This window comes from Polypterus senegalus, chromosome 6 (genome assembly GCF_016835505.1).
Source record: "Polypterus senegalus isolate Bchr_013 chromosome 6, ASM1683550v1, whole genome shotgun sequence".
NCBI lineage: Eukaryota > Metazoa > Chordata > Cladistia > Polypteriformes > Polypteridae > Polypterus > Polypterus senegalus.
Genome location: NC_053159.1, coordinates 154,477,916 through 154,497,242, shown reverse-complemented (window position 1 = coordinate 154,497,242; position 19,327 = coordinate 154,477,916). Strand labels below are relative to the sequence as shown.

Here is a 19,327-nt window from a genome sequence, read left to right as displayed (position 1 = left end):
GTAAGCGAAAATAAAAGTGATGTGCACAGGCGTCTGAGTGTGGTATCAATTTTCAGATTTAAAGTGAGAGCTAACACGTAATGACAGAATCTGTAGCTCAGTTTATATCAGCATTTTTAGTGACCCTCTGCTAATGATCAACAGGAGAAGGTTGTACTGTTAATGAGTGCCATCATTAGCTTTTTACTTTGAAAAACTAAACAATGCTGAAAAAATTTGAAATGTGTGACATCTCATTTAAAATGAAAAATGGCAATGTTGCTACAGAAGCCCAGTCGGCGCTCTGCTCTATACCTTATGACTCGAGAAGAAAAGAGTGAATGAATCTCCAGCAATGCCATCCGATAGACAAATCACATATAAACATAAGCAAAACTCTGAATTTGTGTTTATTTGTTCCAACCGAATTATTTGAAGACTAGCTTTAAGTTTCATATAACAGGGTCTAATGGCCAGACGAAGATCGTGTTCTGCTTCAGCCTTTCTTTGTTAGGCTTTTCCATGGATGATGGAGGCTTTACAGTTACATAGATGGTTTAAAGGCTGTAGTGCAGAAAATGCCAAAAATAAAAGTATACGGTACAAAATATCACGGGTGCAGTACGTGTGGTTTAGATGTGTATGGGCTGCTTTGTTTTGAGCTCTAGACAAAAGAGCATGTTATATCTTTAAAAATAAGTTTGAAAATGTTTTAAAAATCATTAAGATTAATACACTTACAAAAAAAATAAAACAACAAATATTTAACAGTTTTCATTTTCTGGAACTGGGCATTGCCAGTTGGTAATTTAAACAATTGTTTTTTTGTTTTTTTTTTAAATAAAATCAACAGTGTCCTTAATATGTACAGTATATCTATTTATCAAAAATACAGACCCATAGATATACTGTATATAGAAACATCCTTAAGATTTCTATAATTTATTTTTTAAAAAATAAAGGACAAATTTATATAAATATAAATTTTAAATATTTAAAAAATATCACATTTTGCACACAAGCTAAAGAAAACGTAAGAGATACTAAATAAAATTAACAGCCAGTATATGATAACCAGTATAACTTTTACTAATCTGCCTGACTCACAGAAACTAAGCACACAACACAGAAAGAAAGAAAGAAAGAAGATGAGGAGGAGGAGGAGGAGGAGGAGGAGGAGTGCTCGATGCAGAGTTGATGGTTACTGATGTTACTTAACACACTTAGCTTGTCAAATTTCTCTAATATACAGTAAAGGCGGCTATTTCTTTACACTGTCAGTTCTATTTTCTCATTCATGAAGACATCTTCAATTCTTTTTTTTTCCTGCCATACTGCTTAAAAACTACTTTTCCGTTTAAGAGATATTAATATTCAACTTATTTTTGAACTTATGCTATGGCTTCCATCCAAGCTCACTGAATTAGCTGTCGATTTCGCGGACTCCTCGATTGACTGAGATTTGTAAAGTGGTCATCATCAGTGTAATAAAAGACTTCAAAGTAATGGATTTCTTTTTAATTTAAATCTATCCTATTTTATAAAGACACAAATAGTGGTATAATGACTAGAGTGATGACTTCCTTTGTTATGCAAATAACACCTTTCTACTAACAGGATTCATGAACTATTACGATGATATCTGTTTTTGGTGTTTATTTCCACAAAACAGCGTTTCTTTTTAATATCTGCATTGCTTTCCCGGCTAAAGCATCACCTCTAACATGTTGAAAATATCTTTTTGTGTTACACACACAAAAGCACAGGAAAAGTTTATACTTTACATGAACATCTATGAAAAAGTTACCTCAGTTTAATACTGTGTTTAAAAATTCATATATGTGCAAAAATTGATTTATTACAACCACAGTCTGAGAATAATATTTAAAAATATGTCAAGGAATAACTTAACGTACAAACTGTTCCTAGACAAAGCACAGTCCTCATTGTAATCTATGCTGACCCCTGTAATATTGTGTCGAAATGTCAAATTAATTCCGAATATTCTTCAAGAAGAGGGGAGGGCAGGGAGATGCAATTCTTCTGTTGATCATTTAATGTCATCCAATTGGTGCCTTTGTATCACTGATATCTTTTGCACAGTCTTGGTGCTTGGCTTTGGCTGCAGCTTTCACTCATGACAGCAGAAGAAAAGAAAAAAAAAATCAAACGTCTTTAAAAGTCCAGAGTTTTATAAAATGGCCCAAATACAGTATGGAAACAGTGCAAGATCAGGCCATAATCCTGAAGTTTCAGCAGGCAAAATCCTCAAAGACACCATGATGTGAGTGATGAATGGGATGATTAGGAAGGATATTCGTTGAATAAGCTCCTTCTGGATGGCTTCTCATCATTTCACAAGATTCCTAAGGAAATAAGAACAGATCTTACATATACAGATTTATCTTTAAAAGTCATGCTTGCATATCTTTCCAGTCTGACAATGTATAAAATGGAATTATAAAACATTTCTATATTGAATATGATATATAAAAAAACATTCTGGGTTGTGTTTGTATCCAGTACACTTCTTTTATCATGCATTATTCAGCCTGATTAACTTAGTTGAGGATTTTAGGGCTGAAGTCCATCCTAGCAGCAATGAACACAAGGATGGTACCAATAAGCACATAGAGGGGCACCAGTCTATAACAGAGACATTCACACACTCACACACTTACACAGGGCAAGTTTAGAGTTGCCAAAAAACTTAACACATGAGTGGTAGGAAAAGCAGAAAGGCCAGAGAAAGCCCCCCACAAAAAAAAAGAAAAAACAGTGAGAATGTAGGAAGTCCATGCACATGGTATTGAGAGTAGGCATCAAACCAAGGGCTCTGGAGCTGTAAGGCAGCAGTGCTAACCACAGGGCCACAGTGCTGCCCACCTCAGTTCAGACCAAGATATCCTTATGTGCGTACTCCAGAAAGCTAAATAGCAAATACATTTTAATGACAATGACAGACATGTAAAATCACATAAAATACATTTTAAAAGCACAAAATACACTTTTATCTGGTTATTCCAGTCCAACGAGAGGATATGTGCCTACAGTGCTGTTTTCCCTTGAACAGAAAAGTAGACAGCCTGCTGAGAGTAATCAAATTACCCATAATTCCCCAGAGAGCTTGAAAATACAGATACAGCTAACCTCATTTATTCCATGCATTGTATGATTTCAGATGAAGAAGTGAAATTTAAATTGGTGCCAGCCCAGGTTCTAGCCAGAAGTGAAGTGAAATTGTTAATCCATAGCAAGGAGGCTGTTATACATAATGGCTAGAAAGGTCCCCAACCCCACTGCATACTGAATATTGGCTGTCCTTATTCATACAATGACAAAGAGAAACACAAATTCAGAAACACCACTGGACTGCCCGGCCATATGCTTATCTAATGGAATATGGCCAGGTTGCTTGATAACATATGGTGAGAGAGTCACTATTACTGTTCACATTAAATGCTCACCAAGCTCTTTGTCCAGTTTCTTTATGGTTTGCAAATAGATGAGTGACATGAGAGAAACTCACAATGGTGAAACAAAAATGTTTTCTTTAAGGGACATGGTATGCGTAGCTTCGATGTACTGTGTGTAGCAGCTCAAAGTAGAGGCCCAATGTAAAACATTACATATTAAATATTCAAATGATGAGAATGTTTACGATAAAAGTATAGGAAATAATAAAATAAATGAAGTACACACAAAATGTACTGCAAGAAACACATCTTCTGTAGACATAAATCAGCATTAAAAAAGAACCAACTATTTTAATATACTGCAATAATGACAGTTGATAACTTGTATATTCCAGTGTGGGAGAAGAAAAATAATATTAAAAAAAATCCAAAAAGACAATTATATGAGGAACTGGTAGTTTCTATACTAGAGACTGAAGTGATAACATTCCAAAACTTTATTAATTAGATTAAAAAATGAGGTGTCTGTGGGTAGAAATAGTAGAAAGTGACTGTGGCTGGTAGTGTACCAGACGGATTAGTTGTCATCATGTTAGAGCAGTGCTGTTAAAAGAAAATGAATGTGATGGAAAACAGAGTGTGGGAATGTGGGTGGTGGGCCATATACGCACGCTAAGGAGAAGTGGCTTTCTGCTGCTGGTGAGCTGCGTGTTTTGCTTGTCATTGTTTTAAGAGCTGGGAGCACATGAAGCGTGTCTGCCAAATGCAGTCCAACAACTGCTAGGTTAGATGTCCATGGACTTGTTTTAAATGATGGCTCACTGCCTTGTCTTGCGTGACATTGTAAAAACAATACTTGTCCTTTATTTCCGGTCCCTGGGCGTAGTTAAATCTCTTTCTCGAAGGACGTATAATGCTGCCCGTGTTGTGAAGGGGGCCGACTGAACGCACACTAAGGAGATGCCGTCGGATCATCTGTTGTCTTTCTGTTGCTTTTGCTGCTGTTGCGCTGTCCATCGATCAGTTTAAAGCCTGTATACCTGCTGTCTGTTTTGGCACTTTGTATCTCTCCCGCTCGCGTTATGAAGATGGGGGTTAGGGTGGCTGAACACACATAAGGAGAAGCAGTCGGATCATCTGCTGGATTTCTACTGCTGGCGAGCTGCGTGTTTTGCTTGTTGCTTGTTGTTGTTTTAAGAGCTGGGAGCAAGTTAAAGTGTCTCTTGTGGAACTTCAAATTGTCTTCCGAGAAGATTACGTCTCGTCTCCCTAGTCTGCCTCCCTAAGATTTTTTTTATAATAGAGAGATATCTTGAATATTCTGTACACTGTTTTGGAATTTTAAAACCTTCCATTGAAAACCATTGGCAAATTCGTAAATTCATCTTAAAATGAAGAAATATTCAGTGTGACTTCAACAAATAATTAGTTTACTGTTTCAGTTTTACCTTGACAGTGGTGACACCATCTTGTATATTTTGTAGATTTTCCTCTTTTTCACCTCCAATAGCCGCTACTGACAGCAAACAGACCCCCAGTACAAGTTAATAAAACAGACAGACTGCTTGCATGGGAAAGACGTTACCTGCTGTTACTGGCAACTTGAGCACAAACAGGATAGCAATGCTTTGTCTGCAAGTCCATTGAGGAATGCATGGAAACCTCTGTATCAGCAAATTGATTTTTGCTTTATGAGATTTTCTCAGCAGCTTGATCACAAGGCAAGGAGAGTAACAGCATCAGCACCTTAGGCCTTCTGATGCCTTAAGTTATAACAAGTAAGTTAAACGATCTTTCTAGTCATAAAAGTATAAAATGGAAGCAAAGTAAAGGTTATTTAGCTATGAAAGATATGTCCTGTGGTATGATGCGCAAGACTAAAAAAAACATTCATTCAGTATTAACTTTACACTTAACCAACTTTAATTAACCAATTATCTGCACAGTACCTGCGGTGGGTTGGCACCCTGCCCAGGATTGGTTCCTGCCTTGTGCCCTGTGTTGGCTGGGATTGGCTCCAGCAGACCCCCGTGACCCTATTCAGATTCAGCGGGTTAGAAAATGGATGGATGGATTATCTGCACAGTACAATAATTCACTATTCCACTGTAAGTAAAATTTACTAGGGTGACCAGACATAATGGTGACAGGAACAGTCCCAATTTCTGGTTAAGATGCCTGATGAATAACTGAAGAATATTGCAATGTCCCAGTCTTAACAGGCTGCCGATCCAATTACTTTGCAGAAACAAACAGTATATTAAAAACAGCACATATGAAACTTCAAGGCCCAATCCCCTCCCACATACTTAGGCCACCATCCTTCGATGTAATATATGTGTAACAACACAGTCAAAACTCCTGAAGAGGAAAGGTTGAATAAGAACTAAGAAATTTGAATAGCATCACAGCGAGGACCATGACCCAGACAAAACAGAGTACAGACATTTATTTTTTACCACATCAACCACTACGTCAAATCATGTCTTCATATGTGTTTTATTTTCAAGTGCCCTGATCCCTCTCTTTGATGACGATGACATAAAGCAGGCATTAAAACAAATGCGGATGGGATTTACATACATGCTACACAAGTGTCCAGGTTTGGCGCTATATAAATAACATGTATTGTTATTATTATATTCATAATGGCTATTCACTGTAATAAAATTTGCCATTCACTTCTGTTATTCCTTAACATTTGTCACAACTGAATAGCTTTGCAAGTCCCATTTCATAAAAGTTATAATGGCCAGACATGCTGTAACTTAGAAGGAATTCATTACAAATGCTTTTAATTTTCAATTTAGGTTTTTTTAAACTGTCATTTGCAAATTGTGGTGTATGTATGCATGTGTGCATGTGTGTGTGGTCCCTGTAATGGACTAGAGTCCTGACCAGGCCTGTTTTCAACTTTTTGCCAAACACTGAACTAGATTGAGAAGGGGTTCTACCTACTGAACTCAGTCCATTGACAGCTACAGCGCCTGTGCAGTCTTTGGAAGCTCCTGAATGTTACACCTTTTCTAACTTGTTACCTTAAATCTTTTACTATTGCTTTGTCATTCTGTCATATATACGCTCTACACTTCTTTGTCATTCATTCACTTTCTCTGCTGTGTCTTCATATCTGTTGAAGAATATTTCAGTGTGTCAAAATATAGAGTATAGTGAAGCAACCATTTTCTGCCTGACAACATGATGAGAACTGTATAGATTAAACAGTTTGAAATGCTTGAAGGGAAGAAAAAAAAAAGATTTCTATGCATGAGCGCTTGTATGTTTCTTTTCAGGAAAGCTAGTGAGAGCCTGGTAAGCTCTTCTCACCACTGTTAGTTGCTTCTCATTATAGCAAGACACTCAAGAAACATGGCCTATGTCTTTCTAAAACCTGCTTACTTCAGTTTAGAAAATGTGCAATGCTTGATGATACTGAAATGTGCAATAGTAACTGCATAAATCGTTTAACACCTGAAAGTAAATTATGCCCCCTGCCACAGTTCTATGTTCATAGCTCAGAGAAAATGGCTGAAAAGAAATATTGATTTGAAAAAGTGCACTGATTGAATTTCTTATAAAGGAAATTCACTCTTGACAATGCACACTTGTAGACACCTGCAAGGTAACTAACAATGTCAGACAAAGAATAAAGCACTTTAAAGACAGAAGCACAAACATCTCCTACTGTTTTAGACGGATTGCCAAGAAAATCAGAGAAATAAGGCTGCATGGTGTTTCTGTGGTCCGCACTATGCTTTTTGTGTTCATGCTCTTTTAAAATTGACATTGTATTGTGAGAAGGGTAATGTTGATTAGGGAAGCTAAGAAACAGCACTATAAAATATATCCCATATTCAGGCCATTTTGCATAACAAGTAGAAATAAGCATACATCCAAATAAGTGAGAAGTTGAGTGTAGGACTGGATTTTAGCTCTAACTATCACCATTAACCACAATTATCATTCTATTTGAATGGAAGAAAGGTTATGTTATGATATGAGAAAATCAGGCAAGCGTCTGGCATACACAATTAATAAACTTAGCATCTTACACCTATCTATTCAAGAAACAGTACAGATTTTATTATTCTAAATTCTCTGTTTATAATTTTTTACTGCTGTAATTATATTACTGACTTTTTTGGAAACGTTTTATTTTTTACTGCAACAAGTCAGGTTGAAGAGATTACCATTGGCAGCCTGCAAGAATATTCCTATATACATTGGAAGATTAGACAGTATACACTAATGCTTTTCACATGATTGTCTGTTTACCAGTAAATTCCTGATAAACTATAATAAACTAATGCAATCTTAATTTAAGATGTGGACATTTGCAGCCCAGAGCTGTTCTCAGTATAGCCTCTGAGGCTAATGTTTTTGTCTAACAGCTACAAATATGTGGGTTTGTTTTAAATTATTCCATGGGTACTGAAAATCAAACCCAAACCAGCTCATAACCATTCAGTTCAATTCAAAAACACCCGTATCCACAGCAGTTTGTAGCCAAACCCAGCCATACCTGTGTGACTTTGCTTTTTTACATTAATTAATCCCACACCCTGTTCACATTTTCTGATGCTGTAAAACTGTTTCTTGTTACTTAACAAAATAACAGTCCTCATTGAAGTGCAGATGGTTGTTTCCAAATGGATTTTATTTGCAACAACTCAAGATTTATACATGCAAGAAATCCCATCCTGCCACTGACTGTATGGATTTAGCATGGTAAATTCCTATTGGTTCATACAGTATAAGTTTCCTCTCACATCCTAGAGACATACCTGTTAGGGGTGAATGGTGACTCTAAACTGACTTGTGATAAGATTGTGCACTTTAGACTGGTAACTCATCTAGAACTGCTTCCTGCAACCTAATATTGGTCCTGCTTTCTGCATACCTGCCTTGGAAGAAAAGTGTAGATATACAGAAAACAATCAACATATTTCTCCCTTTCAAAGATAACACTCAAGAAAATAAAACAAAAATTAGCCAATCCCTTTCAATCCTTAAAAAGCCTTCCCTGCATTTGAATATGAGAACATCTGTTAAAATAGTAAAATCAGATCACACCAAGTTTAAAGTCCCATCTAAGGCTGGATAACATCAAACACATACACACAGAGAGCATTTTTAGTGTAACCTGAAAATAACCATGTGCATGCTTTTGTAGCGAGGGAAGAAATTGCAGTCTCTAGGTGAAAACACTCAAATACACTGGGATTCTACAATCAAGGTTCTGGATTTACTGGAATGTAAAATAAAAGTCACTAATTTCAAAAAATTTGTTGAATTGTGCAGCATAATGTGTGTTTGCACATTAGGTCATACCTAAAAACAGCCTTAACGTGAGCGAGTTTGTTTAAAATTATACAAGTGAAGTTGCTCTTTGACGGTAATGCTTAAAGCTAGTTTACTATGAAGACCTGATTTTTACAACTCTACTTTAGTGGAATTTTTAGTTAATATATAAAAATATTTTATACTCTATTGCAAGTATATATGAAGCTATAACAGAATGAATTAACATTAGGAAAAGGATTGAATGTAACTCAAGGGTTAACTAAATATAATTTAAAGCTTAAGTACATTAGGTCTCTGTCTCATCTCAGAGAAGCCAGCAACGTAATTCTCCAAGGTCAGAATGAGGTAAATGAGTAACAACCATACCTCCAGAAAGCAGGGACAAACTGATATGAAAACCCATATACCCATCCTATGAAGCAGTGGTAAAATCAATGGAAAAATCCACTGAACACATCTGTTGACAAACTGGCATTCAGAATAATGGGAGAATCAACATGAGTCAGAAATTACTGGTGGCATTAGTTGATTGGAGGAGGTAATAAAGTTCAGCATATTAAGAGTCAGATGACATGATGCATTAGATGAGGTAATAATCATTGAAAAAGTATTAAAGCAGATGAATTGCTTAATTAATTGCTGGGTCAATGGACTGAGACATTTGTGGATAACTGTGAAAATAAGGTATTATTCTGCATTCTAATCTGGACTTTGTGACTGCCTTCTTTGAATACAGAGAAAGTTTTTTCCATGACACTTTGGGGTAACAACAATTTCTGCTGTCAGAATTTGCATTGTCAAAGTTAAACATACATGTATCGGTTAAGAAACATGCCTGGCAGAAAAATCCTGTCACTGGAGCCATGAGCTGAATTCAACAAATTTATGCTGACCTGTTACCGTGGAACTATTTGCTGCTGACAAAATGAAGGCAAAATGCATGATGTCAAAGACTGAAATAAGTAAAACGTGTTAATGCATTATAAATGTGCCATCATCAATTGATGGTCAGTGGCTCTGCAAGGAGGAAATTTATCTTTTGCTCAAATGGGAAGACGCCACCACTTTTACTACTTGTTTTCATACCCTGCTAGAAGTGCATGCTCACAGCTGCCACAAAACATTGCGTTTCACTTTTACCAGATGTAGTAATAATAATAATTCTTTACATTTATATAGCACATTTCTCACTATTCATAGCGCTTCAGTGACTCGGGAACCACTTCATCTACCACTGATGTGTAACATCCACCTGGAAGAGGCGATGGCAGCCCTTTTGCGCCAGTACACTCACCATACATTAGCTGTTAGGTGCTGAAGGAGATAGCCAATTAGAGACAGGGGAAAATCAGGGGGCCAGAATGACTAGGCCATAGTGGACAATTTAGCCTGGGCATTGAGTTACACCCTACTCTTTCCGAAGGATGCCCAGGGATCTTTTATGACCACACAGTTTTTTTAACATTTAATCCAAAGGACGGCACCATTTTCACAGCACAGTTTCCCCACCACTGCACTGGGGCATTGGAATTCACATTCAGACCACAGGATAAATGCCCCCTGCTGGCTTCACTAGCACCTCTTCCAGCAGCAACCCTTTCCAAAATGGTCTCCCATCCAAGTATTGGCTGGGCCCAAACATGCTTAGCTTCAGGTGAATGACCTGTTCTGAAGTGCATGTGGTATGGCTGCTGACTTGTACACTTAAAGTGGCACTAGGCTGGAGTCATGCCAATCTGAAACTAGCGTCCCTCACAGTCTTGCAAGAATTTAATTGCATAAATTCTTAACAGGTATATTGGATAACTTAAATACTCTATAGAATGTTTTAAAAATTACAATTTCTACCTTAATTTTTGGCAAGTTCCTTCTATTTTATTACTTTGAATGTAAGGAAATTCTTCAGCCTGCACCCATGAAATGTTTGCAGTGTGGTAGTGAGTATAAGGAGGGATGAACCCGCACCTCTACTCATAAAAACTTTAGTTTGTTTGTCACATTGGTCATTATTTATCTCCATATTCTCTGTTCTTCCAATGTCTATGCATTTTCTCCAGGTAATCCTTCAAATTCCTAAAATGTGACTGCCAAGTCCCTAAGCTATTGTATGGATGAATGTGAAGGTGTGTAAATGTTTTAATCTCTTGATGCACCAGAATCCCATTCAGGGTGTTTACGTGTCTTACTCCTGATGCTGACAGCATGGCTTGTGGCATTCCTTGCCTTTATAACAGATGGTTTTAATTTATCCATCTCAGAATACCAAACTGACAAAATACAAGACTTGTTTTTGGCCAGTCTTATTCATTTGTTTTTCAATTTTTTACTCCCCCCACCCCCCCTTTTCTGAATAATGTACAGACAGTTTAAGAAAAAGGATAGTTATCTAGCAGTGAAAGTTGTATTCTTTTTTTTTTTTACTTTAAGCTAATCAATAATTACTTTTCATTTTATCAAAATCTAAAATAAATAAATAAATAACCTGGGGTTTCATATCTTCCAGTCGTAATGTAGCTACACTGCTTGACTGTCTCTTGTTCTGTTCTTTCTGGGGTTTCAGTAGTCTGTGAATTTTGTCCTTGATCACCTGAGGAGGACAAAAAAAAGTTAATGATCATGGTAGCAATAAAACAATATGACTAGACAAGGCTGGTTAATGGCATTCAACTACTGCTAATGAGCTCAGTGGCTGTCTCAGTGACGGATTGTACAGCAATGAACATAATTCACTCTTATCTTTATTGGCACATGAATTCATCAATACTGTAGTTCACTCTTAGATTCCAGTCTGAATCATATGTAGTGCATGATTTCAACTGTCTCTTATGCACAACTGTTGTCTTTTAATCTTAATTCGCTATACTGAAAGTAGACACTTAGATAGCTTAACACAAAAACTTTTTATTTTTATTTCAGTATGTGTGTGTTTCTGATTAAATGTTAATTATTTATTTATTAATCACCATTCAGTGTCATTATTCTTATAATAGACTGTGATGTACAGTAATTATTTGGCAGCTATGGCAACTATAGTGAAATTACATGACTAAATTTGTTTTTGATATTTTGTAATTACATTTTTTGTAATTAGGACAGATCATATTGTAAATATTTCCAAGCATCTTTTAGTTATTTTATTACCTCTAAATACAACATAAAAGATAAACTATGACCATGACTTTCTGCCAAACATGGCTAATTTCTGCTCTAGTAATGTTTCTAAAATAAAGCTAAGTTGAGACATGAAGCCCCAGAAGGTGCTACTTTTAACTAAACTTTCAGTCGAAATGGTCCCAAAATTTTGCCTCCTCTTTTGAAAAAAATATCATGTAAAATGTTTTAGAATAATTATCTTACATCTGTTCCCTTATGTTCTTTCTGAAGAACATTCCTTATATTAAAATAGCAGTCTGTATCCACCTTTATATTTTCATATATAATGGCAGTGAAATGGCCCGGTTCTTTTCAACTTTTCAATAGTGCTGTAGTCCATCTTTTAATAAAGTGACTAAAACTACAGCATCATTCTATTACGCTTATAATTGAAACTGGAAAATTTGTGATTTTTCAAGACATACGCTAAGTTTTTGCTCTGATTATCATAAGCTATTAGTAAAACTTTACATTTGTTTACCCTGAAATATACTCACCTAATTTGGAATTTGGCCAAGTATATCTTTTATAAGCATTTTGCTAAGTAAATGCTGATCCACCCAATATAGTATCACTTGTAAATTTAACAAAATGTAACAGATCTTTACTGTGGAATATGTTTGACCCAACTACATTTAGAAAAAGATCTTTTATCAAAACCCATCATTGTACTTTGTTTAAAACAAGCCTGCATATACCTCAATAGCATGCCCTGTTGCTGCTACCTGTTGTTTCATTTTGAGCCTCCTGTGGAGTACTTTATAAAAATCATTTTGTAAATTAATACTGAATGTTCTAACTCTATCAATTATTTAAATTATTTACTAATGAAGTAGATTTACTGAAGTAAATCTAAGGTATTACAAGAAAATGTACATTATTATAAATAGGAAGTCGAAATGTGAGGATTTTTTAATATTGTAATAGATTTGAACACACAGTGGGAGGTCTGAATGGTGAAAGTACACTCATGAAAGCAATCTTGGAGTCATAATGCACTTGTTACTATCTTCATTAAGACAGTGTACATAATATTAGGTCACATAGCACAATGTGTGGAGTACAAGTCAAAAGAATTTATGTTTAAGCCATACAACAAACTAGCAAGGCCTCACCTGGAGTACTTTGTACAATCAAAAATATAGCAGTGCTACAGACAGTCCACAGAAGAGCAACTAGGAGGATTCCGGGACAAAGAGGTATGACTTATTAGAAAACATGGAAGGAGCTGAACCTTTCCAGTTTAAGAAAACACAATAGAGGTGACTTGACCAAAGTGTTTAAAAATATGAAAGGAATTAGTATAGTGGATTCCAGTGTTTAATTTAAAATAAATTCTTTAACAAGAACATGGTGACACAATTCTAAACTTGTTAAGGGAAGATTTCACACAAATTTTATAAAGTTTTTCTTCAGGCAAAAAAACAGAGAGAAATACAATAAGTTACCAAGTAGTGTGGTGGACAGCAGACCTTTAAAGACCTTGAAATCTCAAATGTATGTTATTTTGGTCAATACTGGTAAATAGGATAGACAAGCTTGTTGGGCTAAATGGTCTGATCTCATCATAATATTTTTAATTGTCTACATTTTTCTAATATTCCAATAAATCTTCAAATACTGTGTAATTTGTTGAAAACATAATGATGTAACAATAGTCAATAGAAACCAAAATCACCACCCATTGAGGGTTGGATTCAACATCACACTGAAAAACAAAGTCAAAAACTGAAATCACACGCTGATCCAGCTTGTGTGAATTTCATCCCAGCAGCTCATAATGTGACTCAGTAGTGTGTATGCTCGACACATGCCTGTATGCACTCCCGGCACTGTATGGGCATGCTCCTGATGAGAGGGCGGAAGATGGTTTCCTGGGGGATCTCCTCCCAGACCTGGATCAGGGCAGAAGTGAGTTCCTGAACAGACTGTGGTGCTACATGGTGGCGTCGGATGCACCAGTAATGCACCGTAATGTCTCAGAAGTTCTCAACTGGATTCACATCTGGGGAATGTGTGGGCCAGACAATGGCATCACGCCTTTGTCATCCAGGAACTGTCTACACACTCTGGCCACATGAGGCTGGGCATTGTCCTGCACCAGGAGAAAACAAGGGCCCATTGCACCAGCTCAAGGTCTGACAATGGCTCGGAGGATTTCATCCCAGTACCTAAAAACAATCAGGGTACTGTTGCCAAGAATGTGGAAGTCTGTATGACCCTCCAAGGATATATGCCTCTCCAGATTATCACTGACCCAACACTGAACTGGTCATGCTGGGTGATGTTGAAGGCTGCATAACATTCAGCATGGCATCTCCACACTCCTTCACAACTGTCCCATGTGCTCAGGGGAAACTGCTCTCGTCTAGAAATGGACTTTTAGCAAAGGTCCCACTAGAGAACATTGGGCCCTCATGCCATTCTCATAGAGTCTGTTTCTGTCAGTTTGGTCAGTAGCCATTTTGTTAGGCTCTGGCAGTGTTCCTCCTCACATAAAGCAGCAGATACCAGTCCTACTGCTAAGATGATGCCCTTTTATGGCCCTGTCCAGCTCTCCTTGTGTAACATCCCATGTCCTGGTATCTCCTACATGCTCTTGAGATTGTTCTGGGAGACACAGCAAACCTTCTTGCAGTGGAACGTATGGATGTGCCATCCTGGAGGAGCTGCACAACTTGTGCAACCTGAATCTGTGGCAAGTACTGCCTCATGCTACCTGTAGAGACAAGGACACTAGCAAAACATGAAACTAAAGAAGAATAAGGAGAGAGCAATGGTCTGTGGTTATCACCTACAAACCCATTTCCTTTATGAGGGTTGTCTTGCTGTTGCCTCTCCAGTACACCTGTTGTCACTTTCATTTGAAACAAAGCAGATAAAGTTGATTCACAGTCACTTAGAGTTCCTAACTAGACAGGTTTCCTGAAGATTAATTTACTTGGTATTGAAGATTAAGTGTTCCCTTAATATTTTTGAGCAGCGTACATAGTAAAACCCATTTGGTAGGTTATTACTTTATGTTAAAGAAAGCAGAAAGAGTGATTGCAGAAATGGATGCCACTACTCAGAAATCACCAGCAATTTAGAAAATAGAAGAAACCGTACTGTAGGTTATTGTCATCAGAGTAACTGCCATATGAATGCAGTGGACATAAAAAGATTATGACCCTTGTCTGTAATAATACAAAGAATAATGTTTTACAATTTATTATTTACTATACAGTATGAAAAGTGACAACTTTTGTTAAAATAAATGATTAAATACTAATTATTCTTATTTATGATTAATTATTTTCTTAGTTGTGAATGTTTACTTACCTCATAGATGTAATCTAAAATTTCTAGAATAGTGAGAAGACTTGCTCCAATAAATAATCCCATCTGACCTCCTATGTCACCTAATTGAAAAAAAATTAATGAGTAACAGTAAAGGCATTAAAACAACGTGTAGTGCAAAAACTATTAACTGAATGCTTACCCAATAACCCTGCCACATCATAAGCTCTTTTCTGTTCAATTGTCTCATAATTTAGAGCTTCAAAGAAAATGTCCAAAACCAGAAAATTTTCCCTGCACAGAGAACAAATTTAATTAAACTGATATTTTCTTTCTTAGTAAATGACAAACACTAGATGTTGCAGAGGGAAAATGTGTATTATTGAAACAGTGTTTATATGAGTTGTAAACTACACATCTACTGTATTAACAGAAAAGATTAAATCATTATAACCATATTATAAAAATGCATGAAAACGAGATTCGATTTTTATCAGGGATCTACTTCAAAATAATTATAAAGAGGCAAAAAAAAAGAAAACTATATCTGCAGCATTTAGAGTTATTGAGTAAATTAAAGTTAAATGCACATTAAATAAACAAAATATAGTGGAATACAGTGTTTAAATCATTGTTCTTTGTGGATGTTTTTGAATCTGTCTTTTCAAATAATCATGTTGGACTGTACAAGACATTACAGCATATTATAAAATACATTTTTTAGCAAAAAACAATGTTTACAATAAATGATTCTTTGTGGAACACCTATAATAAAACAGATAAAATACGTGTAATCGTTACAGATACCTTATGTGTTCTTCTGATTTGTTATATTTTTTGGATAAGTAATGTACTGATCCCCTGCTTGGAATTTTCACCATGGAAAGTTCTTTTCCGTAACGTGTTAGGTTGCATGGAGTCTCACAAGTACAAGGATCTGTAGAATTCTTTTGAAAGGCAGCTGTAATGTAACAAACATTGAAGTTATAAAAACTAGATCATTTAAGGGAAACTTTACACACAGACACACACACCAACACTAAAGCCAATTTAGCAACATAAATCCACCTAATCTGCATCTCTTTGGACTGTGGGAGGAAACCCACATGCACAGGGAGAACACGCAAACCTCATGCTGGGAACACCCAAGATGTGCACCCTTGTCTCCTTACTGAAAGAGCACCACTGTTTTGCCCTAATAGTTCACAGTTTATATAAAACATAAAGATGATTGCTGCATTTTTCTCTATCATTCTTTCATGGCATTTTCTTCAAAACAATATTTTGATGCATATACCTATGCCTCTGTGAAACTATTTGGATTCCAGCAAATTTCTCTTACTGGCAGCCTGAACAACCAACATTGTTTTGAAAAGATGTGCAGCTAAATAATCAAACAAATCAGCCAAATAGGTTCACCAAGAGGCAGAAGTATTATAGCTGTTTCAGCCTTCAGTATCAGCATAAAACATTGGGTATACTGCACTTCTCACAAAGAAACTTGACAACGGGTTTATAAGAAAGATTAATTATTTATCATTTTCCATTTCAGAAATTATTTCCTTTAAGGAATTGTAAAAGCTTGACAGAAAAAAACATCACAGAAATTTTAGTCTAAATATCTTGTAATATTAATTTGAGCCTTTTAAATAGGCACAGTAAATAAAGTATTGAGCACAAATCTATGTTTTCATTTAAATTTACTGCATTGCTTAGGCATATATTTAATAATAAAAATACTAATAAATGTTAAATACTTAACAATCTAACATAAATCAAAAGTATGAAATCTAAACTGGACCACTTTACATAAAAGAATATTTATGGTATATTGGACATTAAAGCCAAAATGTGTAGGTTGTGTTACATCAGTTATAGAATAAGAGTATATTTCAATAACTTCACAATGCTTTCACATGCAGTTTTCACACGTATGTTACTTACACCTTGGTGAGGATATTAAATTACATATATCATTTGCAATTACTGTAAGTCTGTACAGTATGTATCAAGAAATATTTACATTACGTTTTAGGATGCAAAAAAAGGCAATATCTATTTCAAATCATGATTTCTATATTACTAAAACCTTTTTTTTTTTTTACTTAATGTTTTTTACAAAGTTTTATAAATCAAAACAAAACTGCTTACCAAGGGCATCATCTGCACACTCAATGTAGAAATTTGGAGAGCATATTGTTTCATTTCCTATAAACATAATTTAAATACAGTAATTTAAACTGAGAGCTGACATACAAAAATTACTATTAACATTCCAGAGTGAAAATAAGAATGTACTGTGAGTGTATCAACAAAAATAATTGGGTATACAGTATTTCTAAGAAAGAAATCGGACAACAGTTATTACAAAACAGGAGTATCCATAGCTGAACAGTTTCACTTACTATATTAAAGCCTTCTCTTTCTATCTGATATTTCCTTAGAGACAAGAATATCTTTACATTCTTTCTTCCCAGAAAGTGTGTGTACAATGCAAACTCATTTTTGGAAGGTTGAGGAGTGTAAATATTTACTGGCTTGTATTTGTGTCTAGTATAATTAAACACTCGCTTGCTGACAGATTGCTACCACTTGCATTGATGTACAGTGTAAACGATAAAGCATTGTTTGAAAATGGAAATGGGTTTTTGAAAGTTTACTATAAAATAAATATTAAATGGGAGATTGAGCATTCTTGAGAATTAGAGTGAACTTTGCATTGAGATTGATTTCACATTATTTCTCCTCATGTGCTCATTTAAGTTCATCTAAGTTGGCTGAAAATTATTTCAAGTCACATAGTAGTTAAATAACTCTGTCGGATGAATGCTAAAAACTTGATTCAATGATTTTCTTATGTTTTCCAAAATACTGCAAAAGGGTAAAAGCAATACAATGAAAGAAACAATCTTGAGCATAGGCTAAGTATATTGTCTAGTGAAGTTCAAATAGTGTAACAATTGCTTGAGTGGCTTGATACATCAGTATTCCGCTGTATACACTATAAAGCTACAAGTCCCTGACTGACTTGCTGGCCAGAAATCCTTGGCTGTTTGCAGAAAACGTAAGGAAGTAACATTTTAACTAATGTATTATTTGCATTACCTGAGGCAGCAAAAATCTACCCTCACTGAAAACTGTATTTAGTCATGATAAAAATGGAGAAAACTGCAATGATGTATCATAAGTTAATATTGGAAAGAGTGGTCTTTGTAGCAATTGATAGCATAAATGGTAGCACATTTGACTGTGAGCCAGTGACATTATAGTTCAGTTCCTAAATGAGCCCTTTTCATCTTGATCTTTATATTTCATATACAAAGAATAATTATTAGCACCACTTACATGGTATCAAAAAAAAACCTGATTGTTTATTGCTATAAAATTAGATTTTGTCATATAAAAATAGAGTACCTGAATTCCAATCTCTTACATTGTTCCAAAAAACAGTAAGATACACTTTTCAAACTGTACATCTGTTGCTTATGTATTAAAATGTGCAATTATAACATGCATTCAAACAATAAAATAAAAGTGAACATCTTTTAACTTCTTTTAAATTTGTCATTGCAGTCTTCTTGATTACATTACCAGTACCACATTGGAAATTACAAACCATCTCTGCCCCCGTATTGTTCTTTATTATTTCACATGTCTGATTTGCTCCTGCACAATTATTTGGTTGGGAGTTTAGAATTATCACTTCTACTCATAAGTACATCATTAGTATTTCATGGATTTCTTTGTTCCTAGAGTATCCATTCCACTCAAAGAAGTCGTGTGTATTTATAGGCAGTATGGCATGGTTTAAATGCTGTTGTTGTGAGTTCAAATCCCAGTAGCGACACTGCGTGACCATGAGCAAATCACTTTGTCTGCCTGTGTTCCAGCTGAAAACAACAAAAGGAAATGTTACCAATTTTATCTCAAATGTTATAAGTCGCATTGGATAAACACATCAGAAAAATCTGAATTAATATATATATATATATATATTTTTATTACAAGACAGAGTGCAGTGATTTTTTTGTTTATTTAAAAGACAAAAAGGGAAAATGATGAGATAGAGAGAGCAATTCAACCCTAAGGAAATTACACTCCTCTGCCTATCTAAGAAAGATTCCATTTAGAGACAAACATCTTATAGATATCAATCAGAACTCTGCATTTTTGAAAGAAACACTTAGTACTGATAT

The 19,327-nt window shown here is 35.4% G+C and overlaps 1 protein-coding gene across 1 annotated transcript in view; it reads right to left on the bottom strand.

The window, feature by feature from the left end:
- Positions 1–990: 990 nt before the first annotated feature.
- asic4a (acid-sensing (proton-gated) ion channel family member 4a) overlaps positions 991–19,327 on the bottom strand; it is a 568,273-nt gene continuing 549,936 nt past the window's right edge. Inside the window, exons 5-10 of the mRNA XM_039757397.1 lie at positions 17,283–17,339; positions 15,939–16,092; positions 15,334–15,425; positions 15,174–15,253; positions 11,182–11,286; positions 991–2,345 (exon numbers count right to left, since the gene is read on the bottom strand). Coding sequence (XP_039613331.1) covers positions 2,232–2,345; positions 11,182–11,286; positions 15,174–15,253; positions 15,334–15,425; positions 15,939–16,092; positions 17,283–17,339 — 602 coding nt within the window. The 3' untranslated portion in view covers positions 991–2,231. The remainder of the gene's footprint in view (positions 2,346–11,181; positions 11,287–15,173; positions 15,254–15,333; positions 15,426–15,938; positions 16,093–17,282; positions 17,340–19,327) is intronic.